At 28.2% G+C, this 18,534-nt stretch overlaps 1 protein-coding gene across 2 annotated transcripts in view; it reads left to right on the top strand.

Annotated features, from left to right (window-relative positions):
• The window catches only part of LOC100198195 (myosin-VIIa), a 110,130-nt gene extending 94,920 nt beyond the window's left edge, over positions 1-15,210 (top strand). For both annotated transcript variants that reach the window (XM_065788179.1, XM_065788178.1), the window contains 11 exons: positions 7,420-7,471; positions 7,546-7,599; positions 9,177-9,291; positions 9,412-9,504; positions 9,757-9,866; positions 9,973-10,091; positions 10,773-10,842; positions 12,277-12,393; positions 13,936-14,019; positions 14,100-14,219; positions 14,779-15,210. In XM_065788179.1, coding sequence (XP_065644251.1) covers positions 7,420-7,471; positions 7,546-7,599; positions 9,177-9,291; positions 9,412-9,504; positions 9,757-9,866; positions 9,973-10,091; positions 10,773-10,842; positions 12,277-12,393; positions 13,936-14,019; positions 14,100-14,219; positions 14,779-14,886 — 1,042 coding nt within the window. In that variant the 3' untranslated portion in view covers positions 14,887-15,210. The remainder of the gene's footprint in view (positions 1-7,419; positions 7,472-7,545; positions 7,600-9,176; positions 9,292-9,411; positions 9,505-9,756; positions 9,867-9,972; positions 10,092-10,772; positions 10,843-12,276; positions 12,394-13,935; positions 14,020-14,099; positions 14,220-14,778) is intronic.
• The last annotated feature ends 3,324 nt before the right edge of the window (positions 15,211-18,534 follow it).

Below are 18,534 nucleotides of genomic sequence, written 5' to 3'. Positions count from 1 at the left end.
TTGTTCTATATTGACCTCTTTCATCTCAAGACTGCACTCTTTTTTGATGTTATTTCTGATCAAATTGACCAAGCCCTCTCTCTTTATCTATCAGCCAATACCTTTGTTGTCGGTGACTTTAATGCTCATCACACTGAATGGCTTGGCTCTAGTGTCAGAGAATCAGCTGGCGTTAAGGTCCTGAACTTTAGCCTTTCTCAATGTCTAACTCAAATAGTCAACTTTCCAACTCGCTTACCAGACAACCCGAATCATTTACCTTCTCTACTTGACCTATGTCTTGTTTCTGATTCTAGTCAATGCTCAGTTTCTCCACATTCACCCTTAGGTTTTTAGAATCTTTAATTAACAAACAATCTCTCATCTTGAATCTAATAACTTACTTTCTGATCATCAATATGGATTTTGATCTTCTTGTTCTAGTGCTGATTTGCTTACAGTAATAACTATCTATCATGCATTAGACAGAGGTGGAGAAGTTAAGGCTATTGCTCTTGACATTTCTAAAGCTTTTGATAAAGTTTGGCATATTGTTCTTCTCCATAAGCTTTCTTCTTACAGTGTATCTGGTAACATCTTTAAAATTATTAAGTCCTTCCTTTCCAATGATAGTATAAAAGTTGTCCTCGATGGACAGCACTCTTCTTCTTATTCTGTATTCTGGGGTTCCTCAAGGTTCAATCCTTGGCCCTATACTCTTTTTAATTTACATTAACAATCTTCCAGATATTTTCTCATCTATGGTGGCATTGTTTGCTGATGACACCATTTATTCATGTCATGATAAGAAGCCAACACTCTCTGATTGCTTGGAGGGGGCATTTGAACTTGAAAAGGATCTCACTTTTGCTACAGCATGGGGCTCACAGTGGCTGATGAACTTTAATTCAGATAAAACTCAATTTTTTTAGCCAATCATTATCGCAATAGTTTAGATCTTCCTATATTTATGAAAGGTAATGTACTTGATGAGTCATCTATCCTTTATCTTCTAGGATTAACTATTACTTCCGATCTTTCTTGAAAACCATATATCAAATTGATTGCAAAATTTAGCATCTGCTAAGATTGCATCTCTTTATCAAGCTCAGCACTTTCTTATTCTGTATTCTATTCTTTATCTCTATAAATCTCAAATCTGTCCTTGTATAGAATACTGTTGCTATATCTGGGGCGAATCTTCTAATGATGCCCTTTCTTTTTTAGACAAGATGTAAAAACACATTGTAAATATAGTTGGACCTGCTTTTGCAGCCAACTTCCAACCTTTATCATATTGTCGTAACATTGCTTCTCTTTCTCTTTTCTACAAATACTATAATGGGCACTGCTTTAAAGAGCTAGCGTCTTTTGTGCTATCTACTAAAATTTATTCTTGTGTTACTTGTCATTTAATTAAGTGTCATCCTTTTTCTGTGACTGTTCCTAAGTGCTCCAAAAACTCTAAATTGTCTAATTTTTTCCTCAAACACCAATTCTTTGGAGTTTGCTTCCTTTATCTTACTTTCCTGATTCATATAATTTGCAATTCTTTAAGTCATCTGTCAATCGTTATCTTGCTTTACAAACTTCATCTTTTTTCTTCCAAAACTTCATCAGGTTTTTTTATTTTTTTTAACGTAGATATACACTATTCAACTTGTATGAAACCGCAGACAGTTTTGAAGCACTTGAATCTTCTCTTAACCTTTGAGTTTCATTGCAATATTTCATTGCAACCTTAATCATGATTCATAGCTTAGATGTGAGAGGCTTCTTGTTCGAGTTGCTTTTCTTTAAACTTTTTCAAGAGCTGCTATATCATATTTCTTTGATGGATTCCGGATTGGTGCTGCATATTCGAGAAGCGAAAACAAAGGCTTTAAACGATATTTCAGCAATTGAGATAGTGTAGAATTCAAATGTGTGTGTAATTAAACCTAGCATTCTGTTAGCTCTGTTGGCACAGTAACTGATATGTTGGCTGTATTTTCCGTAATCAAAGATAGTATAATTTGTTATTTGATTATACTTACTAAAATGCATTATTTTAAATTTACTTATATTAAGTTTCATCTTCCATTCCTGGCACCATTGAGCTATTTTATCTATATCATTTTGTAATTCGTTTTTTAGTATTTCAATTTCATCTAGCTCACCAAGAGTTTACTATTGTCAGCGTATATTTTTTTTACGTGGAAAAGTTGACAAGAAAGGTCATTTATAAATATTGTGAGTAAAAACGGTCCAAGTACTGATTCTTGTAAGCGGTCCAAGTACTAATCCTGTTACTTGAGAAAAATTTTATCCATGATGCAAATTTATTATTAAAACCGTATGATTTAACTTTATGGATAATGTATTCATGTGATACAGTGTCAAATGCTTCGAAATCAGTAAATAGGACGTTGACTGGATGCTTGTTATGTATTGTTAGCTGTATTAACAAAGTCTTGATTTGTACCATGCATGATGTTTGTCCTTAACAAGTTTTTTTGTATATGAATCAAAGTGGTAGTGGTGTAGTGGTAGAGCGCTCGCTTCATAAGCAAGAGGTTCCGAGTTCAATCCCCACCACGTCCCTGGTAGTACCGCGCTCAACTTGTTTCTCCGCCCAGCGGCCTTGTTCGTCAAGGTTTGTGTTTCGGAGTTATAGAGTTGAGAGAGGGTTATAACCACAATTAAGTAGCCTCCTCGTCTGTAGTGGCCTTCTAGGCCTTGGGGAGGTGAATTAACAAAAAAAAAAAAAAAAAACCATTTTGGTGTGTTTATTTTTTGCTTGTTTAGTGTTTTAATAGGAATATATAATTGACATGCTTCTTCATATATTGATAAGAATGATTCATTACAAGTTTGAATACAATCGCAGGGTTCAAATATTTGTGACTAATTTATGCTATCTATATATAGTCTTAGATTCTTGTAATCACCTTTAGCGTAATTGTGGCAGTGGTTAGAGAAACGATGAAAAGATTGATTATTTTAAGTCTTATATTCCCATATTATACTGCAATGTCCAACTGTAATGTTGCCAAGCGTTGGCCCCGGGGATATCTCTGGTATTTGGTCTTTTTATAACATTCTTCAGTCTTTTTATAACATGTCTGGAAATTTACATGTTGAATAAAATGATAATCATTAATAGTATTGATAATATTTGATTCGCTTTCAAGACTGTTTGAATTGAATGGTTACATTATATGTCCCATTTGATGTCAGCATAGTTGAAATCACCTGCAATCATTACCCCATCAAAATTTTTAGACAAGAAGTAGCGGTTAGCTTCATAGAAGGATTCATAAATTTTTTTGTCTCTTATAGTGGTTAGATAAGTTTTAAGGCTGTCCTGTGCACTGAGATTTATTGGCCTGTATATACATCCAAGTAGCAGTTTTTCTTTGCCTATTGATAGACAGCACCACTGTTGCTCAACACATTCGTCATTTAGTATCTTATCATTTGTTTCAGTACTAGTATATTTTGAATTAACATATTTGGCTACTCTACCCCCACAACTACCACGATCTTTTCTAAATAACTTATAGTTCGTAGTATAAGGAATGAATGTTTCTTTAAACTATGTTTCTGTGATGAAAATAATGTTGACATTATAATGAAGGGCGATTGTTTGAAGCTCTTGCATTTTATAGTTTAAGGATGTTGCGTTGGTATTAATAACTGTTTAATAAAGTTCGAGCTGAGTAAAATGTTGATTTAGGTGATGAAGTTCTGTGTAATGTTGGCAAATTTAAATGTATATATGTTTTGTGAATTACTCATTGGTATTAGTTTGCCTCCCTTCAAGGTTAACTTTGATCAGTGAATCTTCTTTTAAAATGAATTTAAATTTGTTTTCTTCATTCAATCCTTTTAACTTATTGTTTTTATTATTTCTCTCTGCAATAAGTTTTTTCCTATTTTCTTGCAGTATTAGCGCAGATTTATCTTCCATTAAAGATAAATCTGCGCTAATACTTGTCTAAAGTTTTCATTGTTTCTTAGCAAAATTCAATGTGTTAGAGCGATCTATGTTATTATAGAATGGGAGTTGGTTTGTTCTCTCTTTCATTTGAATTTCAACTTTTGAATCGAATTCTTCTTCTTATTCTTTCAGTGTTTACTCCTATTGAATCAAGTTTGTTGTGGTTGTTTTATCAATATTGGTACGTTCTAGTGAGTCAGTTGAGTTGGTTTCAGCAAAGCCATAAATAATTATATTTTTCTCTCTTTTTGACAAATCGCTTTAATGCTGTATTGCTCCCAGTCATTTTAGTTATATCAGTTCACTTTTTGCACAATATTGGTAAAACACTGATTAAATTTTTTATTAATTTTTTTTTTACACTGATTAAATGTTTTTTTCAAATTTTTTAAAGTCACTTTTTTAAACACAATAAAATGTCAGTTTTAGACGTTTTTTTTCTTCTCCTCCTAATAAAAGGGCTACCACGCTAAATAATAGTGGATTACCTCCTGTCTAAAACTCTGACTTTAGAGGACTACCACCCTAAAAACAACTAACAGTGGATTACCTCTTGTTGTGAATTTGTTTTATTAACTATTAATAACTTTATTAACACAAAATAGAGCTGTTAGTTTTTTTTGTGTTTTTTTCCAATATATATATATACAGTACCGACTCACATTATTAGACTCAAACTCAATTTTTAGCTTTTTGTCTTTTTTTAAGTCTAAAATGCAATACAAGCAATCATAACTTAATTTTTTTGTTATATAATCTATATATTATTACATACAAAGCATATTAAGAAACTTAATACTTGGTGGTGAGTCCTTTTGACTCTATAAGAGCTTTGACATGCCTGGGCATACTATTTATGCACTTTGAGGTCAATTTTTTTTTTTTTTTTTTTTTTTAAACATCTTCACTTCCAACAAGGCTGCAAGCAGCCACTAATTAAAGTTGGAAGTTACTGTAAGAGAAAAGATGAAGATTGTAGAGCAAGATAACGATTGACGGACGATTTAAAAGATTGCAAATTATATGAATCAGGAAAGCAAGATGAAAGAAGCAAATTCCAAAGAACTGATGTTCGAGGAAAAAAACTAGAAGAATAAGTGTTTTTGGAGCACTTAGGAACAGTCACAGAAAAAGGATGACACTTAATTGAATGACGAGTAACATGAGAATGAATTTTAGTAGATGGCACAAGAGACGCTAGCTCTTTAGAGCAGTGCCCATTATAGTATTTGTAGAAAAGAGAAAGAGAAGCAACATGTGATACTGGTTGAAGGTTGGCTGCAAGAGCAGGTCCAACTATGTTTACAATGCGTTTTTGCACCTTGTCTAAAAGAGAAAGGGCATCATTAGAAGATCCACCCCAGATATGGCAACAGTATTCCATACAAGGCCGGATTTGAGATTTATAGAGATAGAGAATAGAATCCAGAGTAAGAAAGTGGCGAGCTCGATAAAGAGATGCAACCTTAGCAGATGCTATTTTTGCAACCGATTTGATATATGGTTTCCAAGAAAGATTGGAAGTAAGAGTTAATCCTAGAAGGTGAAGAGTAGGTGACTCATCGAGTACATCACCGTTCATAAATATAGGAAGATCTAAATTATTGCGATAACGATTGGCTAAAAAAAATTGAGTTTTATCTGAATTAAAGTGCTTTAACTTCTGGATCTCAAACCCATACATCAATCAGTTGTTCTGTATGTTTCTGTTTACTCGTTATTATTTTCGCACTGATTTTGCGTTTTACTAGCTCCCACAGATTTTCAATGGGATTCATATCTGGAGAATTGCCAGGCCAATCAAGAAGCTCGATACTCTCATTAGCAAGAAATGTCTTTATTTTGCAGTATGGCATGGAGCACCTTCTTGCATAAAAACTATTTTTTTTAACCATTAGGAAACCACTCTCGAATCTGTGGAATCAAGGTGGTCTGTAGGACAGTCTTGTACTGATCTTGCTTCATTGTCCCTTTTACAATTTAAAGTTGACCGGTACCCCTGCTTGATATGCATGACCAAACCATTATGGGTGCTGTTGTTCTCGTGATCTGCAGCGAACAAATGTGGCTTTGTCTTCTAAAGTTTGAAAGGTAGATTCATTGCTGAATACAACCTGAATATAGCAATAATTATTGATGTTTAATAATATTTAAAGTATTAGTAAAATCAATTGGGGTAAGATATTAATGCGAAAGCTTCTTTTGAAAACTTGTATTAACAAAATATTATTTGTTCAAGTTTCAGGAGAGAATAAACGGAAAATCTACCTTATTCCAGTCATCCTGAGAAAAATAAGAGTGTTTTTTAGCCCAAGCAAGACGTTTTTTAATCATCGCAGTGGTAAGTTTTGGTTTCTTCAGTGGCTTTCTGCACTTGAATCCTAACTCGCAACTTCGCCTTCTTAAAGATCCAAGTGAAATGTTGATTCCTTGGTCTTTCAAAACACTTTTCAGTTTTATTGCTGGCATCTTACGATTTTGCTCAATAACTTTTTTGATCTTTCTATCATCTCTAGCACTTGTTATTCTTTTTTGGCCACAGCAGCCTGTTCGCTGTGCTTCTAATTTGACCCCCATTTTGAGTTTAGAAATTATTCTTCTAACTGTAGCCTGTGAGACTTTGACAATTTTGGCAATATTTCTTTGTCTGATTTGTTTCTTGCAGAAGAACAGCCACTTTAGCTAATTTATGTGGGGAAACATCATCAGCTTTACCCATTATTAATTCTAAAATCACAACAACATTTAATAAGTTATTATATGACAGGGATAATTTAAAAAAACACTAAAAACCAACTGAAATTTCATTATTTGAGTTTTTAAGACAGTCTACAATAATTTAGACATAATTTGAACATATAAAGACATATAATTTGAGTTATGAAAGATAAAAACAACTGAATGTTTTTAATTTTATATTATTAAAATTTACCATACCTTTTATAAAGTTGAAAATATTGTTTAAAGTATATATATTAAAATGATTGACAGGAAGTTATATTACATATAAATAATAAAAAGAAAACAGCAATAACCCCTACCTAACAAAGAAAATCCAAAAAAGTAACAAAATCTTGAATTTTTTTTTTGAGTCTAATAGTTGGAGTAGGTCCTGTATATATATATATATATATATATATATATATATATATATATATATATATATATATATATATATATATGTATATATATATATATATATATATATATATATATGTATATATATATATATATATATATATATATATATATATATATATATATATATGTATATATATATATATATATATATATATATATATATATATATATATATATATATATATATATATATATATGTATATATATATGAATATATAGCAGAAAATATATATAAAAATGTCAAATTATTATAATGTGGTATTAAAATAATAAATATATATAATAAAAGAAATTTTCTCTTTTTTTTTTTATTAAAGACAAGGTCCAAGAAAATATCCTCCTCATCTTGTTGAAGTTGAAGCAGTTCAGGTATTTTTATTTTAGTGATATTTTTAAGTATTCGTATAAATTTTTCTTGATTATCAAAATAATTTTATTATTAGGGAAAAACTGTTCGCATTTTTCATAAAGTTTATTTTCCTGATGACAGCAACAAAGTAAGTTATTGTTTTATGATGATAATGATGATAATGATGATGATGATGATGATGATGATGATGATGATGATGATGATGATGATGATGATGATGATGATGATGATGTTGATGATGATGATGATGATGATGATGATGATGATGATGATGATGATGATGATGATGATGATGATGATGATGAGGATGATGATGATGATGATGATGATGAATGATGATGATGATGATGATTAAAATATTTTTTATGCACCTGAATACTCTAAGTATTTTTTATTCTACTGGGTTGGAGTATTTAGGGTTGTTTTTTTTTTCTTTCTTAATTTAAATTTTAATGTAAATAAATGTTTTTATCAAGATTTTTTTTGGTAGATTTTTAATTATTTCCCAACATTAATTTTTATATCTTCTAAAAACGCATCAATTTAAAAAAATACTTTTTATTCTTTTTTGTTGCATAACTGTAGTGCGTTATCATCAAATGATTTAAAGAACCCTTGTTAGTTTTTTAATCAAATTTTAAATTTTTTATTCTGATTTACTCAAACTCAAAACATATACTTTTATTCACTTCTATATACCTTTCAATAACCTTTACATACCTTTCATGAAAGGTTTATTTTAATTAACCTTTCATATAAAGAGTAATATTCTTAATTTTTTTTTCTATCAAAAAGATTTTTCTATTGTATTCTTCTTTTTCTTCTTTTTTTGAGTTTAATGACTTGTTTTATATATATATATATATATATATATATATATATATATATATATATATATATATATATATATATATATATATATATATATATAAAGTTTACTTTAATTCTTAATTTTAAATCCTATTTTAAGTTTACTTTTTATATATTTAGACTTTTAAGTTTACTTTTTTATTTCAGATTTAAACAATTTTATGAGTTTTTAGGTATCATGTGATTTTTATAGTAATAAATGTTATAAAATAGTATACTTGCTGAAGAAAGATTCAATTGAATGAAAAAAATGTGTTCTAAAAACTAGTAATGTAAAAGTGCTTGAATGAAAAAAATGTGTTTTATAAATTAGCGGTGTAAAAGTGCTTGAATGGTAAATATATAATGAATAATGTGTTTTATAAACTAGTGTTTTAAACAAAGTGTTTTCTTTGTGTGTCTTTGTGTTTCTAGTGAGAGTGAAGAACTTCCTTTGTGTTTCTAGTGAGAGTGAAGTGCTTCCTTTGTGTGTCTTTGTTTTTCTAATGAGAGTGAAATGGTTTTTTTGCATGCCTTTTTGTTTATAGTGTGAGTGAAATATTTTAGCTTTTTTTACAAAATTTCTAGCTTATTGTTGATTAATCACTTGAAAGTTAGTAAATGTTTTAGCAGGTTGCATTATCTGTAGTGCTTCTTCCAGACTCATAACTTTTAGTTATATTATAAATGATTCTTTTAGAAATATTCTTATCAAAAAATGTTCAGCAGTAAATCATTTTTTTGTAATTTTCATAAAAAGAATACATTCTAATTATTTACTTATGACAATTTAAAATTACAACAATATCTTTTAATATAACTTTAAAGTTTAAAGGTTTTAAATTTTATTTTTAGCCTTTTGAAGTTGAATCAAGTACACGTGCAAAAGACTTTTGTGAAATTATAGCAATGGCTTTAAATCTGCGTTCTGCAGACGGTTTCAGTTTGTTTGTTAAGATTGCTGATAAAGGTTATTTTATATTTATCATACTTTATATCTTTCTTTGTTAATTCACAATAATATGCATGTTTTATGTTAGCATTATTAATTGTGTTATTTGTTAAGAATGTATTATTTATCTGAATTTAGTTATTAGTGTTCCAGAATCTGATTTTTTCTTTGATTTTGTTCGCCATCTGATTGACTGGATAAAAAAAGCAAAACCAAGTCCAATGAGAGATGGTAAATATTTATAATCTGTTTTTCTTAATTGTGTATGTGTATGCGCGCAAGAAAAAAAATTGCTTTTTCTTTGTGATAAAATTTTTTTTAAATTTTCATAAATTTAAAAGTTATCAGAATTAGTTGTAAATTTTATCTTTTTAAACAAGACTTGTTAAGTTAGGAACAAGTTTTTAAACAAACCTAGTTAGGTTAGGAACTAATTTTTTTTTAACTTAAGTTAAAAATATTATGTATACATTATATTGATAGGATCAACTCCATTAAACTTAAGTTATCAAGTATTTTTTATGAAAAAACTGTGGACGACTACAGTAATTGGCAAAGATACGCGTGCAGATGAAATTTTTCATTATTATCAGGTTTAATAAGTTTTTTGTTTTTTAAAATGTTTTTGTTATGCATTAGTTATATTTGTATTTATTTTTTAATTTTTATTTTGTTTTTTAAAATACTTTTTGTAACTAGGAATTGCCAAAGTTACTTCGAGGGTACCACAAACTTTCTGTAGATGAAGCTATAGAGTTAGCTGCTTTACAATTTAAAGTACGTCATGGTGATGATGAAAAACAGTTACAAAGTTTGGCGTAAGTTCATTATGCAATAACATTCCTTAGCACTTTCATTGTCATATCTTCTAAAGTTAATAAGTTTTATGTTAAAAGTTATTTTATTAAAAGAAACTTTTTAAACCAAAAAAACCATTAGAAAAGCTGTGCAGGCAATAAAGACAACAGGTAATGATAAATGTAGCAAGAATGCATCCCTGGTGTGATGTTAGCTGTTTTTTATCAGACTTGCTCAAGCATTATTTGTAAATATATTGTGAACAATTGCCCTGATGATGGAGTTTCACCTATTAGTATTCCACTACTTAATTCTAATTGTATCAATAACACCAAGATTTTTATTATCTTTCTGCCTTTTTGATTGGTTGATATATATCTCTATATATTTGTATTGTGGATTATATTTTATTTTCTCACTATATATATGTGCATATATATATGTATTTATTTGTATATTATATATAGATGCACATTCATGTCTTTTGTCTTTTCTTTGTTTTCACACTTTGTTTTATTTCATGTTTTATTTTATTTTCACTATTTTATTTTGTTTCAGAGTCATTTGATTTTATAATAATTATTATCCGGTACATTAACATGTATGACACAATTAAATAGTTTCAAATCATGTCTTTATGCTATATGACTTGGTTTCACCCTTAAAATTTTGAAGTAACTCTCTAATAATGTTTTATTTAGGCGTAATCTATTGAGCTTTGTTCCACATGATATGCTATCTTTGGTTGAATCAGAACAAAAATTGATTAAGGTATGTATCTACATGTATACACATGTATGTCGTACTCATAATATTTAAGAAAAATCTCGCCTTGGCATAACTCTGTCTTGGCGTATCTTTAACCAAGGAAAGTTTGACAAAAATTGTTTGTAAAAAAAAAAAGAGTTGTTTTAGTTTCTGACCAAACAACTTTTATGACAAACAACTAGTATAATTAAAATTTTAATAAAAACTTTCTTTTAACTGTTAAAAAGTTCACAATGCCCAACATTTAATTTAAGCAACAACAAAAAAATTTGTTTTAATTATTTTATATTTGTTTATTTTATACACTAGTTAATTTTTTTTCATTAATAGTTAGAATAAAGTTTATATTACAACCATTGGTTAATATTCAGCGGGTTTGTACAGGTTTAGTCAAAACTCCAGTTCAAACATTCAGTTTTCTAAAACTTTTTAAAACATACATACCATTTCTCAGTGGTTTGTTTTTAAACACACAGCATTTCTCAATGATTTATTTTTAAAAATATGTTATACTCTAACGTTACAAAACTACAACTATTCATACTGTTCATAAATCATATACTATTCATAAATATTATCTTGTAAAAGAAATAATTATGATTTATTTTTACACTTGTTACACTTGTTACAAATGTACTTTTATTGTTAAAACGACTTTTATTTTAAACTAAAGTTAATTTATGTATTACTTGGTTTGTATGAATAAACTTGGTACCAACAATCTTACTAACTTTTGATAGTAAATAATTTGTACCAACTTGGTACATACCATCAGTTTTACTAACTTTTGAAAATTATAAAACCTAAATACTTAATTTTTTACATTAAACTATCATTTCCATCTGTTTCTATTATTTTTTTCATTTATTATTTTTTTAAAAGCATTTTTATAGTTAAAGAACTATAAAGGTATACTTAATTTTTTATTTAAAAATTTTGACTGTTAAACTAATTATGTGTGTTGCATTGACTAATTCTTCTCTTGAAACATTTGATGACACAAGGTCAAAAGGGCATATTGCTAACTTTTCATAGTTTTGTAGTAAATCTAGAAAGCTACATTTAAAGATTGATACAAAAAAGAAAAGTGCATTACAACAGAAACTGGTTATTTTGAAAAGGCAACAATTAATATGAAATAAAATATAAAAAATGAATTTTTTTGTTTTCTATAATAACTCTTCGCTTTTTTTTTCTAAAAAATTTTTCAGAAAGAACTTAATTTTTTTTATAATCATTCAAAAGTCCCCTTTTCAGGGTCAATTCATAATAAAATGCTCCTTGCATTACTATTATTGTTTTTATTATTATTATTATTACTATTATTACTATTATTATTATTGTTATTATTATTATTATTATTATTATTATTATTATTATTATTATTATTATTATTATTATTATTATTATTATTATTATTATTATTATTATTATTAGGGTATAGAAGCTCAGTTCCAACAACTACGTGATGTTGATAAAGAAGAATGCAAAGCACGTTTCTTAAGAATACTTGCAAGGAAACCTACTTTTGGTTCTGCTTTCTTTGAAGTCAAGGTAATGTACAACCACATAGTATTATTTTTATATTTATCCATCATGCATAAATTGTGCATGATGTGCATTATGGCATAAATTAAAAAAGTTGGGAAATCGTGAGTCTAAAATAATCTGATAACACAGGGTATTTATAATATATAAACAAGAAGCAAAGAACTGTTTCAAGGACAAACAAGGAACTGTTAACCATGACTTTATTAGCTTTTAAATTTTTATGATAAATTGTATAAGGCATCACAAATATTAGTGAGAATTTTAAAGATTTTTTCTTTTCATTAGGTTGACATTTGTATGATTTAATCTATAGTTTTGAGGTTTTAACTTCTCTTTAGGTTCAATGAAAACAAGTTTTGATAAATAATTTATTAGTCTAATTTATTATAATTTATTAGTCTTTTGAATAATAGGTTTTAGAATATTAACTTGGACATCTTTATCTTTAATCTTTATCACCTATTAAAATAGTTGTTAAACTGTTACATTAGAATTCATATTATATTGTTATAAAAATATCTCTCAAAAGGTATTATAGGGTATTGTTTTAAAAATCCTTAAAATCTAATCTAATATCTAAAACTATAATATAAATAATGTAAATATAGTTTATAGAAAATATAATAAAATCATTTTTACAAAAAAAAATCATTCAAGTTATATGCCTATTGAATTTTTATATGAATCCCTTTCTTTTTTTGACCCAAAAATTTCAAAACACAATATCTGTAGAATTTTGAAATTTTGTGAGATAAGTCCTGTGAGGGTATAGAACAATACCCAAAAATACCTTTTCATGGATTTTTTTTGTATTAAGTATGATTTTTACAAGCGGTAAAATAATACAAAAAAAATACCTGTTCGGTGATATTTTTTTTGTATTAGGTATGATTTTTACAAGCGGTGGGAAAATAGTATTGCTGGTATTAGGGTTTAATGTTGATATGTTTGATACTGTCACACTGTGATCTGTGGTATTAGGGTTTAATGTTGATATGTTTGATACTGTCACACTGTGATCTGTGGTATCACCTAGTTATCATGCTGTCACACTGCGATCTGTGATATCACCTAGTTATAGATTGTCTGTCATTGTCTTGTCAGGTCTTGTTAAAAGTATTTTATGATTAGTACTGTTAGCTATTATTTTATTGTTGTTTTTTTATCGTTCTTATTTTCTATTTGTTGTTATTTTATCATTCTTATATATTTCTATTTGTTGTTATTTTATCATTCTTATGTATTTCTATTTGTTGTTATTTTATCATTTTTATATATTTCTATTTGTTGTTATTTTATCATTCTTATATATTCTTATTTGTTGTTATTATATAATTTTTATATATTATCTTATTGTTATAATGCAGTTGGTAATGTAAGATAGTATTAAATGTAAGATAGAATTAAAGCTGAAAATGATTGAAACCGTACACCAATCATATATCTGAAGAAATGCATACTAAATGTTTGCGTCCAAGCTTTTCGTTATTATTTTATAATTCTTAATAATATTATTAATAAAGTAATCTTTAAACTTTAATTTAGCAAACCACAGATACACATTTTCCTTCTCAAATGTTAATTGCAATTAATAAAAATGGAGTGAATCTTATTGACCCGAGTACAAAGGTATTTTTACGTTTGAATACTTTGTGTATTATTGTTATGTAACATGATTTGTTTATAAAATGAAAACCTTTATAACACAGGAGTTTCTCATTACTTATCCATATACAAAGATCAGCAACTGGAGTAGTGGAAGTACGTATTTTCATATGACCATTGGTAACTTGGTTAAAGGAACAAAATTACTGTGTGAGACAAACTTGGTAAGAAATCGTTGTTTTATTGTTTATATATTACAGCTAAAGATCTTTATCTCTTATCTCTTTCTTAACTCATCGTTAAAATATCATCTCATCGCCATCTTTAACTCATCAATTACGTGCCATCACCATCTTTAACTCATCATTAACGCGTTATCTCGTCTCATCGCCATCTTGTCATGATCTCAGCTTTAGTTCTATTTTACATATATTATTTTTAACTCATCATTTACACGTCATCTTTAACTCATCATTTACGCGTCATCACAATCTTTAACTCATCATTTACGAATTATCTCATCTCGTCGCCATCTTATCATCATCTCATCGTCATCATTTTATCATCATTTTTGATAAATTATTTTATTACTTTTTTTAAATCTTAAAATTTGTCAAAAATGAGAGGCAAAAGTTTAGTGTACCCTCTTGTGAGGATACACTAGGGGATACACTATCCTCTAGTGAGGAGTATTGCTTATTTTCAGCGTCATGTTTTAATTTATTAAAAACCTAAAGACATTATAGTTATTTTTTATTATTTTTTAATAACTTTTTATACAAGGGCTATAAAATGGATGATCTTATGACGTCATATATTTCAAAAATGGTCTCAAATATCAACAAGAACAAGACGATGAATGGAAAAGGAACGATATCATTTAAACGCTGAATTGTTTAAAGTTTTTCAACGTCTTACATTTTAACGTTAAATGCTAGATTAAATAAACTGAGAATCACAGCTGAGATAAGTTACGATGAATCACAGCCGAGATAAGTTAAAATGAATCGCAACCGAGATAAGTTAAGATGAATCGCAACCGAGTTGAATTGAGTTCCTTTAATTTAAGTTTATTTTTATCTATAGTGAACGAATTTAGTGTGATTTTTTTTAACGAAAAAATATTTATGGCAGCACATTTATAAAATTTGTATTTATTGTATTTATGTTTTTTTATATAGATTTATTTATATTTTACAGATATTTAACTAAAAACAGGTTTTGTGTGTGTGTTGTATATTAAGTAACCCTTAGCAATTAACTTTTATTCTAGCTAGGAATTATAGCAGCCTTCCAGCTGATACCTTCTAGCTGATACCTTCCAGCTGATACCTTCCAGCTGATACCTTTTAGCTGATACCAATTTCCTTGATAATTATTATAGCTGCTAAAAAAAATTAATTTTTTTTTTTAAATATTTTGTTTTTTAAGTTAACACATTTTATTTTTCTTTTGATTTCTTATTTTTTAATTTGAGTATAATTTTTTCTAAAATTTAAATTTTTCGGTGTCTTTTTTATATATACGCATACTTTCCATTGATTAAAGTTCATAAATATTTATAGCTCTAATACAATTTCGAATTTAAGATTTAAAATTTCGATTCCTTTTTATTTCCTACTCGGTGTAGTTAAGGCGGTTTACAAATTATTTGAATTCTTTTATTTGGAATGACAATGATTTTTTTCAGCGTGTTTGTTCAAACAAAAGATTTAGATGTTATTACTAAAAGAAACTTTTTTTTTAAGCACATGATTTTCAAAATCTTTTTAATAACCCTAATAGTAAATTTAAAGAATACCATTCTAGAGTCTTTAGATCACTTTCGCTTATCGGCGTTAACATGAATTTAGTTAAAATCTTTTGAAATTTTTTGCCTTAACCCACCATAGATCCTAGTTCTATCGGTTTTGACGTATATTAACTATATAAAGTTGTCAAAATACAATATCTCTACAAATTTTTACAAAAAATACTAGAATTCCGACCAAGAAAGAGCACATAATTAAGAAAAATTGCAAATAAACGATGAGTACAGATCATATTATTAAACTATGATGTTCATTTCACCTAAAAAGCGTATTTATTTAAAATCTTATATAAATTTGTACAAGCGATAGTGATTTTAAGTTGTTTTTTTTTTAAAAAAAAGAATCTTCGGTATTTTTGCTACAAACTATTTTTTTTTGCTACAAAATATTTTATGATACCACAAAATTTATCATTTTAACTTTTTTTCGTCTTTTCATAATTCACAAACTTGATCGTTTAACGGAAATATGTCGTAGTCAACAAAATATCATACAGAAGCTATCATATTTTAAAATTGCCTTAACTACACCGAGTAATCAAAAATCCTTATTGAATGGTCTGTTGAAAAATGATCTGTTACATCACGAGGTCATTTTATAAAAATTGTTTATTTCATTAAAATATGCCACGTCATTTATAAATGCTAAATTTAGCTAACTTTGGCCGATACCTTCAATAGCTTTTTTTTTTTTTTTTTAAAGTTCAAAATAGTCGCGACAGTCTCCCGTGTAGGGATTGCAAAACGTCCGGGATCTCGGGATCCCGGACGTTTTTGGGTCCCGAAAATCCCAGGATTCTAAACACAAAATCCCGGGATTTTCGGGATTATAGCAGGATTGAACTAATTAAATTATTTTGTATAACAAAATGTTCAAAGTTGGTAACTATACTGAATTATAACGAGTTATATAATGCTGCTTTGCAGGTTTATCCTGTTTATGCTTTATCCTTACGATAAATGGAACAAATTTTTGAATAGACCATGGAGTTCGGGAGTTTATCATTGAAAAAAGTTTCACAAACACAAATTAAGGCAGGTTTGTTTGACTATTGTATAAAAAACAATCGTTAAGTTTGTTGGCAAGACTTCTATTCCACCGACGAGCATCGAACCTGAGCGGGCATTTTCTGCAGCTGGGTATTTGGGAAGTAAAATAAGGAGTAGGCTAAATGGCCAAACCTTAAATGCTCTACTATTCCTCCGGGCATATTTTCAGACAAAAAAAGAAAGTTTGTAAATAAAATATGCATTTAATATGAATTGTTTTTTTGTTTTACATTTATTATTTAGCTACCATTTATTTATAAATATAAAATAAAGATTTTCTTTAATTTTTGTCTCTCAAAATTAACAAACAACTTATTATGTTATTTTTTACAAAGTAGCTTGTTGCTACGGCAGCTACATCGGTAGCCAAATTTAAGAAAGTTTATGTTTACAAATTTATTTTGAAATTTTGATTGTTTAGTTACTTTAGTCAAATACACTTTAAATGTTCAAATGTTATTTACATACCCAATTATTTGATGAAGGTTATTCTGTAAAGTCTGTAATCTTAAAACATAATATGGAAGGTAGCGTATATATATTTCTGCATTATATTAAGATCTTTATATACACCTGCTGCCAGTTACACAATTAAAACAATTTAAGGCGCCATAGAAAATTAATTTAAGTCATTAAGGCATAATGAAATTAAATAAAAAGTGATAACATCAAAAAGTATATTCATATATGCAGTATTAAGTTCTGTTTTTTAGCAAATATCTCACATTATATAAAATCCCGGGATCCCGGGATTTTATTTACTTCAATCCCGAAATCCCGGGATCGGAATTCATGCCCGGGATTGCAATCCCTACTCCCGTGTCTAGTTTTTCTTACTGCCGAATTTTTGCAAATTACAAAAGTTACAACATATCATTTATATAAAATGTTATATACGATGCATTATCAATTAAAACTTACGCGTTATCCAGTCAAAATGGTGCTCAAGTGTTATCATAAAAAATTGGTTGTTTAACTAGACCCATTTGAATAGTATCCACTTTTATTAAGATTAAAAACGTTCGGGGGAAATTATCGATGTTCGTGGGCAAAAACGAACTTTTGAACACTAATAAATTGTCTATAGTAAGAGTTTGATCGTAATTCTTTGACATGTTTTTTAAAACGTAAGCTGTAAAAATCAGAAAACTCCGAAGACATTAAAATTAATCAAAGAAAAATGATGGAGCCGTGTGACGGTTAGCAGCAGGAGATCCAGGTTCGAAACGAACATATCTTCTCCTTCTTCCTTACCGTGGTTAAAGCATTTTTTAACCATGCCACCTTCCTTACGGGTGGTTAAAGCATTTTTTAATGCTTTAACCACGGTAAGGAATTTTTAATCACGTCTCCTTCCTTACCTTGGTTAAAGCACTTTTCCGCAGTGCTTAGGAACAAGACCGTCAGGTCTTCTTGGGGCACCTAAATGAAAAAATAAAAAAATCTCATCTTGGGAAACCAGTTTAATAAGATGAACTTTTTTAATGGAACTAAAAAAAACTCAAAACAACAAAAAAATAATAACACAAAAAATTAAATAAAATCTTTAAGGACTATACTTAAGTAAAAAATAATTATTTCGACCATAAAAAAAAACAATAATAAATCTTTCCTATCTCTAAAAATGTTTGCAATACAATTTTTTAAGAAAAGTTTCGCTCTTGAAATACCAAAATAAA

This window comes from Hydra vulgaris, chromosome 01 (assembly GCF_038396675.1).
Source record: "Hydra vulgaris chromosome 01, alternate assembly HydraT2T_AEP".
NCBI classification, from domain to species: domain Eukaryota; kingdom Metazoa; phylum Cnidaria; class Hydrozoa; order Anthoathecata; family Hydridae; genus Hydra; species Hydra vulgaris.
This window is presented reverse-complemented; position numbering and strand designations above follow the sequence as displayed.